This window comes from Chaetura pelagica, unplaced genomic scaffold (assembly GCF_000747805.2).
Source record: "Chaetura pelagica isolate M959 unplaced genomic scaffold, ChaPel_1.0 scaffold13, whole genome shotgun sequence".
NCBI classification, from domain to species: Eukaryota; Metazoa; Chordata; class Aves; order Apodiformes; family Apodidae; genus Chaetura; species Chaetura pelagica.
The window spans coordinates 1,659,901-1,672,779 of NW_009954543.1; the positions used below are offsets into that span (position 1 = coordinate 1,659,901).

The 12,879-nt window shown below is 35.2% G+C and overlaps 1 protein-coding gene across 1 annotated transcript in view; it reads left to right on the forward strand.

Annotated features, from left to right (window-relative positions):
- The window catches only part of SRBD1 (S1 RNA binding domain 1), a 118,822-nt gene that overhangs the window by 52,158 nt on the left and 53,785 nt on the right, over positions 1-12,879 (forward strand). The window contains exon 14 of the mRNA XM_010004937.1: positions 4,176-4,267. Within this exon, the coding sequence (XP_010003239.1) occupies positions 4,176-4,267 (92 nt within the window). The remainder of the gene's footprint in view (positions 1-4,175; positions 4,268-12,879) is intronic.

A 12,879-nucleotide genomic window follows, 5' to 3' on the forward strand; every position in this document is an offset into this window, starting at 1 on the left:
ATCTGAAATGAGGGTAATGTTCATGAAAATGTCAGGAAACTGCATCCATCTTTAACCCTAGAAGCCTCTAGCATGGTATATATCTCTTGTCTTAGACATACATCAGGTTTTTGCACATACTTTTAAAAAGGTTTTCAGTGAAAACTTCCTACCTAAGGAACTTGTAATTAAAAAAAAAAAAGTTCCATTACATGCATGTGCATGAAATTGCAGTACAGTTTGTTGCATGCAACCTTTACCATTATGCATGTCTGTAGGCATGTAATAACTTTTAATTAAAAAATAATTTTTAAAAAAAATTACATTGGAATACGTTATTTTACCTTTTACAAGAAAGGCTTTTTTTTTCCTGGGGAAAATTGAGATTGAAAATCTGAATGTTTTGAACAGCTCTTCAAATTATTTCATACCAAATATGTAATTATTATTTAAGCCGAGTCAGAAAATATTTGCTCTAATAAATGTTAAAAGCATCTTTAAAATATTTAAAGTACAGTAAGCATAATGTCCAGCATAAAGCGGAGGGACCAGCAGGTGGTGCTAGTGGAATATAGTTCAGGTTGCCTTAAGTGTGTCTTAACAAATGTGAATTAAACCGGTGCATATACGAAAACTTACTTTCTGTGCAGCAAGTAAGTTTGTAGAATTAAAAAGAGCAAATCGGAATACTGTGTAGCAGCTTTGTGCTTTGGGCACTTTTGTTTTTTAGTAGTTGGATTTAGACGCTGAGGAAAAAAACTGACCTGTAGGATGGCTAATGTGGGAAGCAGGCAATACAGTACACAGTTCCAGATTCTTTTCTGCTTTTTTCTTAATTCAGTGTATGAAACTTGGCCATTCATACCACTAGCTTATTTATCTACTACATTTTGACTTTAAATAGGAAAATAACTTCAAGAATGTTAACTGTTAAGATTTTGGTCAGTGCAAGAATCTTTCTGCTTAAGGAATGCACAGAAATAAGGATCTTATTTTATGAGAGGGTGGGGGAGACTAGTTTTCTGGTTTAATATATTATGTGGCTTAAAAACTCAAAGTAGAAACAAATTATAGTTCTGAACATATACAGATTTATAGGTACAGTTTTACCAACTCTTATGAGGGCTTTCTTTGGACTCTCTTGAAAATTGTATCCTTTAAAGTAAAGGAGAGGGGAGAGGAGGTTAGAAAACAGTGTGGACAACAGTAATTTGGAGCAAATTTCTATAATCTACGGATTTGAGCATCTTTGGTTCTGTCTTAATGTGCATAGATATAAGTATATTCTTTGAAACCATGATGCAGAGCATTTTACTATATTAAATTGGCATAAATTATCCTACATAGCCTTTTAAAGAGGCATATTGGAATTAAAAACACAAAACAAACAACACAACAAAACCAAAACAGTAGAAAAACACAAAATGTCTGAACCAAAGTGACTGTCTCTTGACTAGTCAAAAAGTAAAATCATAACAACTGCAAACAAAAATTCCACAACCTATTTTGCTAGTAACCTTAGTGTTTTGACAAAGCTAAATGCTTTTAGTATTTTATGTGCCAGTGTCACATTAGTAACTGCCTCACTGTAGCTAAAAACTAACTAAATCAAAACGCATGACAGCTACTAATATGTCTGAAAAAATTTTGTTGACTATGGTTAAGTGTACCAGAGGGTGGTTTCTTTGGAGCATGTGGTCCTACACATTTACTCTGGGTAACAAATTTTGTTACCATCCAGGTTTTTCATGTCTTAGGTGCAACTTCCAAGTCTTCTACACCAAATACTTCACAACTGCACACGTATACAAAACCATCTTAGAGTGGATATCAAACATCCAGTGTATGCTGCTTCTGAAAGTCCTTTTTATATTTTGTTTTTCTGCTTCAGGTAATTTTTTACTTGGCTTACCCCCTACTTTCTCCCCCTGGTATATAAATGTTCGTGCACTTGAGGAAAGGAAATGTGCTCTTTTCAACTGTTGCTTTCTCCCATCCTGAGTTTAATTTTATTTACTATTTTAGCAAGGACTCTTTGTACTACCCACCTTAAAAATTGGCATGAGCCACTTACTACCATAGAATGATACTATTACTGCATTCCTCTCAATTCTGAAAACTGACAGTGTAACATTAATGAGAATCAGTAAGATTTCAACTGTGTTAGAATTCCCATCCATGCCACCTTGTTTTTTCACTGCACAAAATACGGGGAGGGGTCAAGGAGTAATCTGTGTGCAGTAACACAATTTATAGTGCAGCACTTTAAAAAAGTGTGCAAAGCATGATTTATTTTTCTTAGCTTTTTTTTCTAACTTTTTAATCCAACTGTAACATGAATGTAAGAAATTTAGCAGTTGCATGAGAGGTTAACTTTTGGGTCTGTTCAAATACAAAGAGATTGAGGAGTGAGTAGTTAAAAGCTGTTAGAAGTATGTGCTAATGTGTGTGGTGTTTTGGAAGCAATTTAAAAAGGGAGCGCTTGCCAAATGCTGTCTTTATATGGTGTGAACAGGTTAAGAAATATGTTCAGCTGCATTGTTCATTATCCTACCTGTTCATCAGAAAAATCAGTTTGATGAGGCTTCTGTCAACATCTCCCTTTTTCAGCGGTTAGGTTTTGTGATATGACCGTATTTCTGACTTTGTTTTGCTGGTCACCCTGAGTTGTCTTTTCTAGGACTGTTTTCTGAATGCCAATGAGAGTGAAGGAATGCCTGTAATAGAGAATATTTTTAAAAGATCATGTAAGCAGTTTTATTTTTATTTGCCTCATTTGGGCTGTTGATGAACTGCTTTGAACAATTTTGCTAATACAAATTTTATCCTCTGTATTTATTTAAAGATCCAGTTTTTCTCTGATAGTGAAATGTTCTTTTGAGTTTCTAGTAACTAAAATCTGACTTGTATGTACAGCACTGTACTAAATTTAATTTTGATTGAATAGATAATCATTTATATGTATGTATATTTTTAAAGGACTGTAAAAACAACAATCAAAATGTACGTGTCTTTTATACCTGCATTTTATACTGTTTATTGTTGACATGCTTGGAACTCTCAAGAGGAGTGTGTTTTATTGCTGAGCAATTCTTCAGCTTTTTCTAAAGGGAGAGGCTTCTAGGCATCAGTTTCTTTATTTAATATTTGACCTACTAAATGTTCTTAAAATGAAAATTCATAGTCTAATTTTAAAACAATATGAAGCGAATTTACTGGTTTTATTGAAAGGTCTGAACTGTGTTTTCCCTCATTATGGCAAAGATAATGTTATTCTAAAAGTGGAAAACTAGAAATAAAAATGGTTCTGAAACTGATGTTATTCATCTCCAATGGAGTAGTTGTATGATGCCTTAATTATCAGTCTGAAGTTCAAGTTGTGTTGAAGTTATTTGAAGAAATATACTGCTGATTCAGTGGTGTCAAAATTTCACAGCTGAAAATAAACTTAGGCTATGAATATTTGATTGCAGTTTTCTCTTGAGTGGAACTGGAGCACTCAAGGTGTTTTTAATTGTGTTGTGGTTTGCATTGGGGACTTTTTCATCATTACTTGAATGAGTTTGGAGGTGTGTGGAAGATACATGAATTGTTGTTAGGTTATTGAAGACACATAGTCAGTCTGTCTGTCTTTGGGAATGGCTGTGAGAGCGGGGAGAAGACGATATTAAATGCCGCTGAGAAGCGAGCCGCAGCTCTGTGGCTCTGTCTGTGTCAGGCTGGGTTTTTCTGAGTATTTTAGGCAGTTACCTTTAGACAGTGTGCATACACACTCATAACTTGGGTTCGTGTAATAGTCAAATTGATATTAAACATTAGAATCCAGGAGCTTTTATTGAAATAGTCAGGTAGGCTTTTGTTTTGTTTATGGAAGGTGGTTTGCCTATTTACTTTTGGTAATACTTGTTCCTTGTGTTCATTTTCTCTGTTGTAAGATTACTACAGGGGATGATATAGTGCACAGTATGTATTTATGATGCGGCCAGAATTGAAAAAGAATGGATGTCGTAAGTCAGGGAGAAGTGTTTAGACATCTTTTCTTTTTTCTGTGCTGTCTTAATTTTTAAGTATTGAGTTGATTCCAAATATTTTTAAAATAAGAGGCTTTAAAAAAAAACAATCCAAATATTAAATTAAGTCACTTGCTACCTCTAAAAGTTATGTGGTGTTTAATTATTTGTGATTTTATTTTTCAGCATTGTCAGTGAAGCAGGAGCATCTATCTACAGCGTCAGTCCAGAAGCGTCCAAGGAAATGCCAGACCTAGACCCTAACCTAAGAAGTGCAGGTATGAAGTGTGTTTTATTTTGTCACCATTTCAACGTGGAGCTTCAACATGGAATTTCAGCATTTCAGCAAGTCTCTGTTCTCAGACTGTATTGTATTGTTTATAATATTAAGTATAATAATAGTCAAAAGTATAGAAAATGAAGGGTTGAGTATTTTGCTTCTGAACTTTAGTTCTTTTGTCACTTCACATTTAAAGGCCTAGGTATGCAAATCAAGGACATTGTTTTCTATAAAGGCATGTAACATTAAGGTCTTTGTGGATATATTCCTTCAGTAGACTGGTACAGGAGAGTTTATGGGGATTAATATAGCCAGTTAATTTCATAAACTTTCACAATTGGATGTGTCCGTGCCAACCAGAGCTACACCTTCCTTGTCCATCGGGTGTACACAAATGCCTCTAACAATAATTACACATTTCAATGACTAGAAAAAGATGTGAGAATAGACCAAGTAATTTAAAGGTGTGCGTTCATTGTGTTCACCCTGAAGTCTTTATGTAGCTGAATATAGTCCTCAAGAAGTACTATATAATTTTAGTTTTAAAAAAAGTTATCTACTTCAGCATAAATGTCAGAGGTGTATAACACAGCCCAAGTTCTTAGAAATGTACAAGTGTTGCCATGTATATTTTGCAGTGTTTGGTTTAAGAGCAGTCTTTACAGATCAAATTCCTAGCAGCTTTGTTGGTGTCCAAATTCTACTCATGGATTTGGTTTACTGGGAGACAGCAGTTAGGACAGGTCTGAGGTTATTTTGGTTTACTTAATTTGTGTATTTTTAATTGTGTATCTTTTTGTGTTTGTTTTTATTAACCCCAGTTTTTTATTTTCTTGGTTTACCTGCAATTTACTGTCATAATCAAATAAAGCACATTTGAAAATGCAGTGATGGTCTCATATAGAAATATTTTCCAGACTAAGCGTTCCGGTTCCTAATTTTACTGTTAGTTTAGCAGATTACTGGCCTTGAAATCCTGAGGAAGGTGTAGAAGTAGGTCAGCAGAAAACGGTTGTGAAGTTACAGGATATTTGGTGTAAAACTTTCTAAGACACCCCATGTTCCTGTTTCTTCTTATTTCCACAAAGGGGAAAAGGGATTTGAGTTAACTTGATATTTCAAGTGAATTTACAGGAATATTCTTTAAATGGCTGTATCAGCCTTTCCATTTGCAGCACAGGCCTCTAAATTTTTAAGATTTTTTATATTTTTTTTTTTTCTTCCCTCTTTCCTCCCTGCCAGCAAACAGACTCTGTTGTGGTTATTTGGTTATTTCTTTCCTGGTTTTGAATGTGTCACAATGTGGCCACAGCGAGTTTTTAGCACATGACATTTCTGTATTTGATAGAGATGCCACTAACTTTTCCCTAGACCAAGGTTTAGCTTGATAATATATTATACCTGGGTTTAGAATTTATGTAAATGAACAGAAAAGCACTGTAAAGAAGGAAATCTAATTATTAACAATATACTTTTCCAGATGTACATGATTTTCTTTTTTTTCAAAAGGTAATTTTTGAAAATTTCAAACACTTTTATTTAGTGTTGTACATCAAATGCAGTAAGTGAAAATGAAACTTGTAATACATGACCAATTTCAGTATCAGTTCTTTGGCGTTCATAATTTCTCTATTATTACTAGGAATTGCTTCAGGTATGTCTTAAGTGCTGTTGCATCTGGTCTGGAAAAGCATTAGGAAATTTAACACGCCACAGCAGTACTGCAGAGTGGACAGAAATTGAAAAGGTGTAGGATAAAAAGTTACGAATAAGTGCTTACTTCCATGGATGTTGGTGGTTATAGAGCTAAGAACAGAACTAGAAGTGTATTTATTACAATACAATCTTTCTAAAAATTTTAGGCTTTCTTGATCTCTTTTGCTGTTGATTTCTAATTAGCTGCTCTAAAGCTCTGGATTTCTTTTTAAAGCTAAACACAGAAATCTGACATAACGTTAGAGGGAAATATTAGCTGATGTTTGGGGTTTTTTGTAAATTTTTTTCTTGACTGTCTTTTGTAGTTTGGATTTTCCTTTAATATGCAGCAAACAGAAAAGTGACATGGTGTCAAAGCTGACTTGCTTTTTATTTTAATTCTTGTGTTACATCATGTCAGGTTCTTTACTTACATGATAGCACTTAGTACATTAAAGGAAGCTGACAGCTGCATGATGAAGTGTGACATTTATAGTTAAAATAAAAGGTACAACTGACGTGAGATATTTGTGATCTTAACATAATTTGCCACTAACATTTTTCTCCAGACAAACTTTATAGAAAGATTTGGAGATTTTTTAATTACACAGGCAAGCCTATGTTTATCCATCAGGTACATAAATATAAAAAAATCCATATTATATGAGAATGTATTTTCAAATCTTATGATATGATCTCTGTAATATTTACAGTGCTGTTTAGCAATGGTTTGTAGTAAATTTGCACTTCACACAGAGAAACAGAGTACATCAATTCTGGTTAAAATGTTACCTTATTCATTTTTCCTTGATTGAGTGTTTTATATAGCAAACTTTAGCATTTCTTAGTTAGGCCAAGAACTCAAACAGTTATTTTTTTTCCTTCTGAGCTGTCTTTGAACGTCATGGATTACATGAGTTTATAGTAAATTATTAAGAAAGGTCTCATTATAGATTAATGGTGTATGTATAAACTATAGTGAAATGTCTTTATAGTCATAGTTACAGCACTTATAGCCAAAAATGCACTTGCTTGAAAAATAATAATAATAATAATAGCTTATTTCTTAAACAATTAACTGGTATCTACAGTGCAGAGAATGGAGTAGGGCCTCTCCAATTTTAGAATTGTCCTCCAGAGATTGCTGCCTTCTTTCTCACATTAGGCAATATACAAATTCTTTACGTTGAACCAGGTTCTTTAAATTTTTTTAACATCAAATCTGAATATTTCAGGAAAGTGCAAAGCTTCTGTACTGCTATTGCAATTCATATAAAATCTTGTGGAGTAGGACTCAACTAAGTAGATAGTAAAGAACTTGATGAAACCTAGTGACTTGAGTTTGAGTGAGAAGGTATATATCTCCTTCTGTCAGTCATTGTAGAATTAATGAGCAGAACAACTATTTCTTAGCCTCACAGAATTAGGAGATAAGAGGTTTATAGGTCAGAGTAATAAAAGGATTTCCTACTTGATAGGCTGAGGAAGTTCAGCTGCAGCAGATTAGGAGGGTTCTGCCTAGAGAACAAGCCATTGGAGTTCAGTAACAGGGACTTTTGGATGAACTTGCAGTAGGGCTGCAGCCTAACAGAGACGGGAATGCAAAGCTTCCTCGAATTCTTCCCAAAAGCTGTGCCTAAGAACAGGCTGAAGATTTGGAGTGGAAATTGTTGAGCGGGAGAATTGACACCATAAAAAGGGTGTTTAGCAAGCTGTCGATGTTGATCATCTTTGTGAAGCTTATTATTATGTGCCCTCTTGAGGCTTTGTAATTGCCTGCTCTAGGGTTAGTGGAACGGCAATGAAGAAGCTGTGAGGCTGGGTGGTGACTGCAATTCTGTTTCTGCCCTGACGTGTCCTCTGGCCACCTTCTTAGAAAAGGAGTCAAATGTTTAATTTGGAGGAGTTTTTTAAAGCAGTCAGATTAATTTTTTTCTTGGCTGTTCTGTTCTTCTCTTTGTAATTTTTTGTGTTTTGTTTTTCTCGGTTGCCGTCAGTGTGGCATTTTTCATATCTGAGCATTGGTTAGTTTTTATTTGTGGCAACTTCAATTAGGAGGTTTTTTTTGAAACTTGTAAATCAAATCTTCTGGATTACTCTTTGTCTGTGTGGTTGAGATTTGCTTGTGCCTTTTTTAATGGAAAGCCTGGATCTAAGTTTCCCTTTGAAGCAGTTTTAAGTTCCATGCTCAGTGAACAGTTACTTTGCCTTTCAAGTTTACCAGTAATTCTCCTTGCCACAAGTCTTATTTCCTTATCAGAGTGTTTGAGAAGACTGTCTTGATGTGGTATACTTTGCATGACTGAAAGAAAAAAAGCTAAACTCAGTGATGGGCATTCTTCCCTCAAACAGGTGGAGTCAGAGACAGTGTTAACTGGGTTTTCTTGTCACTGGTCCTGTGAACTCTGGAATTAAGTAGTCTTCCAAAGGTTGATTATCTTCTTTGTTATGTGTCCATCCCAAAGGCTTATCTTGGTGGGGAGAACCTTTTTCTCTAATGAAAACAAGGCTTCTGGGGCAAGAAATAAAATGTATGTCTGCAGGTATCAGTGTACTTCTTGTTTTGTTTTTGTGTTTTATTCTCTTAACACTTCTCCACTTCTACAGTTCCTTATTGTTGGAAGAGTTGTTGGCAGAACAATTTTGTCTAGACAAAATGGGAAGTTTGTGGAGGAACACATGTAATATATAGAAAGTGTAAGCAGGTGTGATTCCTGTTTCAAGGACAAATAAACACAAACACGGAATTTATGTACTTCCTGGATGTTTGGAATCTTTTTATGGTATTGTCAGCATGTGGTGGTTCTGTTGTTGTCCATAGTACTAAGAAGGTAATGAATACACCACTTGTTTGGCATATGCTCCTATCAGAATTTTTTTTCTTCAGCTGCCTCTCTACCTCTTAAAGTAGATACCATGATGAAGTGAATGTTGCTTAATAGGTCTAAGAACGAGAGGAAACAGCTGAATTCTGGTGAAATGATGGAGAATCACTATGAGGCAGTAGTCATGCTAGGATTTTACCCTGGTTTCAATATACACTCAGTTATATTAAATGGCAAATGCCTTCATTTCATTAAATTGATGAATTACCTTTTATTTTGAGATGACTGCTCTGTCAAATAAGCAATCTCTTCTTTCTTTCACTGTTTAAAAAGCAAAATAAAAGCCTAATGTACTTCACTGCATTGATTTATAAAACTGCAGGGAAACCTGAATACAAGGAATTGCTTGAACATGAGATGAGGTGGAAAATGGGGTATGTCTTTTCAGACATCAATGTTTGTATAATCAGTTGTTAGAAGAGATCTCATGCTAAGCATCTCCATTTCCATACCTTAATGCAATTATATGCATTTGGGTTTTAATTTGCAAATCTGTGTTCAGGTGTTGAAAAAAGAGTAACATACATGGGCTTGTGTTATCCAAGAGATGCTTGTTTTCCACTGAGGCATGAAGGGCCTGGGTTCTTCCATCAAGACCGCACAGTCGTGTTACCTATTAGGAAAGCAATGAATGTAGATAAAATATTTCCTAAAGTTACTTTTTTTGCAAATATTTAGAATTCGAACAGGACAAGCATGTGTCATGCTGCACAGGTATGATCTGTAGAAACACACAGAAACTGTGTTTCTTTTAAAGGATGATTGTTGAGGATAAAGGAGAGCCAAAGGTCACGCAGCACAGCTTGCAGTAACATTGTCAAATCCCATCTGCTTGTCTCCTCTCCACAGGGCAGAATACATTGGATTATTGCACACTCAAAGTTCAGCACACTACTTGCACTTTTCCAAGCAAAAGAAAGCCTTATAGGCTTTGGGGGCTTGTTAGGACTTTGCGACTGTCATGCTACAGGGTTTTATTCCCTGAGGTGCTGTTAAAGATAGAGACATACAGTTCAGAGCTGTCATACCGACCAGCAAGTAGAAGGTAGAGATTGGGAAAAATATAATTTCTTTTGACTTTATCTTAAGGAAAGTAAAACAATTTGATGATTAGATGTGTGGGACATAGTGCCTTCATGTCATCTTGAGCTAATTTCTTTATTTTATTAAAAGAGCACTACTCGCCCTTGGCTACTCAGGAGAGAAGGTCATTTTTCAAAAACTTTATTGGACAGAAGTATTACAGTTAAACCATTCATACTGCTTCCTAAGTGGAAGCTTCCTTCTGCAGCTAGTCATTGACTATTGGTGCAAGTTCCAAAAGTTTTCAATTAGAAGAAAGGAAATACTGAATTCTTATGCGTTAAAAAATTTTGCCAGCCTATCTAGTTGGGTTGTGTGCACTTACAGCAGTACAAAATGCAATTGTATTCTAGCTTTCATCTGCTGTATTCTGTAGCATTTAAGAATGAGTTTGAATACACCACTGGAACAGAAAAGATGCAATGGTTAGAAACAAAATGGATGGTGAACTGCAGTAGTAGGTAAAGAGGGGCTTGCTCCTTTTCTGCCCAGATGAGCAGAAGCTCATCTCAAGGTGTGGGTAGACTCAGCATTTTAAACAGAATTTACATTAGAAGCTGTGGATAGCTTTAAAAAACCTAACTGTGGAGAGTCTGGAAATGACTGGGCCTCTTACAGTTGTGCATGGACATGTGTGCCTTCATCAGGGTTTTGAAAGAAAGTTGTTCTTGAATTGCCCAAAACTGGTGACACAGTGCTGAATGGGTTGTTACACAGGTGTTACAGATGTTTGGATTCTTTACTTGTTGTTCTAGACAACTATCTAATCTTTTCTAATCTGTTCAAATTTCATGTCACGGGTATGAGATGGTATATGATCATTAACATCCTGGTCATCGGCACTGTATTTCCTCTGAAGCTGTGGAGTGTAGTAGTAAGCTAGAGAACAGTCAGACCTTCTGTAATCTGCAAGGTCAAGACTGACTAACATTCCCCCAGGCTTCTGCTTTGTTACCCAATTAAAATAGGAGATCATTTTGAACCAGATTAAAACCCTTCTGTCCAGATGTTTTGGATGGACTTGGCCTTGTATTTGCTGTGCTTCTGAACAGCCTGAAAGTATACCACCAGTTCTGTCTAAAAGTGATCTCAAGCAGCAGAGCACTAGTCCAGATTCTGGTAAAGCCACTTTGCCTTAGCATGAAAGAGTTAGGAAAATGATTTACTTCTCTCCCTCTGGACGTTACTCAGTATATGTGTGTGTTGGTGTATTTTCCTTGGAAGGTTTTGTTGCTTCTTTGAAGTGTGGATACAAAGGAACAGTAATTACGAGGATGCTCTTCAATTTGAAGATTTTTGTTTTGCTGTTAATATAGCAGTATGATGCATTACTCACCAAAGCTGCTTTTCTTACTGTAAGCATAGGAAAGGACATTCTGGTTACCTACGAAAAGTTAATTTTTGTTGTTGATGTAAATTAACAACTTGTAAGTACAGAACTTCAAGTAATTTTTTACTTTTAGTATTGACAGTAATCAATGGCATGGTGATGCAGTTAAAATTGGTACCAGCAGTCCGAATGTGAAAAGCATACTGACAATGTCTACCTTTTAAACTGAGCAGATGGGGAAAGTTTTTTTCTGAATTTATATCATCCTGTAAGATTAATTCATTTCTGTGACAGAAGAATCACATCAGGCTTCAATTAAATTATTATATGTATCCCATCTCACCTTAGATAAAAAAGTGCTGCTATCCTGTGATACAGAAATTATTAATACTTCAGGAAAGTGGTTTTAAGAGTGCCTCTAAGAAGAAATACTGACTTTAAAAATCTGCATTGTAATGTTCACTTGTCAAGGTCTTCTCTTTAAATGTATTTCTTCCTTTTTGCCTTCAAGCCAGGTCTCTTAAAGATTTTTGTAGTAAATAAATAGAACATTGTCATTCATTATTTCATTAATCTTGGGCAAATAACAGATTATCAGTTTTATGCAGTTAAAAGTAAACTAAAATGTAACCTTTTTAAAACAAAAACCTGCTCACTTGCCAAAGAAGAATTTCGGATGAAATGCAGCTGTTGAGCAGTTGCTTAAAATAAATTGCATACTTTAAACCCCCCAAGAAGATGTATGAGGATTCAAAACTGTGTCACAAATCCTGACCTACTGAGAAAGAATGCTTAATGAAAAGACTACTGTACGTTTCACTGTATCCTTTGCAAGGAGGGTGAAATTCAGGTCAACAGGATAGAAAGCTTCCAGGACTCAGGAAACCTGAACAATCGATCACTGAGTAAACATTATTGCAGATACTTATGGAGAGTAATTGATCTTGAACACAATAATAGGCTTTATAAAAGGATTTAAGTAACTTGTAATGTTGCCATATCTATCCTGGTATGATATATTGACAGTAATTACATATGCATTTGTAAGGTAGCCTGTGATTACCTTCATATGTTATTTTTTTATTGACATTGGAGTTCCAACCCAGACTTGTAAGGTGCAAAGTTAATTTCAAATAGGATGGGGGATGAGTTACTTGGATGTTATACTAGCAAGTCTGAGCAGGAACAGAATATTTTATTATAAAAATACAGAATATTCTCAATTATGACAAAATTAAGACTGAAGTAATTATAGCCAAATAGATTCTGCTTGTAATATATGTATTTGTAAAACATTTGTGAAACTACCAGGCCTCACATTGTTTCAAAGCACAAACAAATGTTCCCATTCATGTGAAATAGCTAAACTGTCACAGTTGTTGACTGGACACATTTTTACCCTTTATTTAAAGACCCATGTGTTTAAAGGAAGGAATGCCATTCTCTTGGACTTCTAGCCAAGAGTGTTTTTCTACTTGCAGTGGCAAGCAACATTGGAATGCCACTGTAGCTGAAAGAAATTGAAATATTTTTTTATTCTTCTTCCACCCGTAATCACTCCTGGCAGTCTCTCATGCTGCATTTGGCAGAACTTTCTATGTTCATTTTCACTCTTTC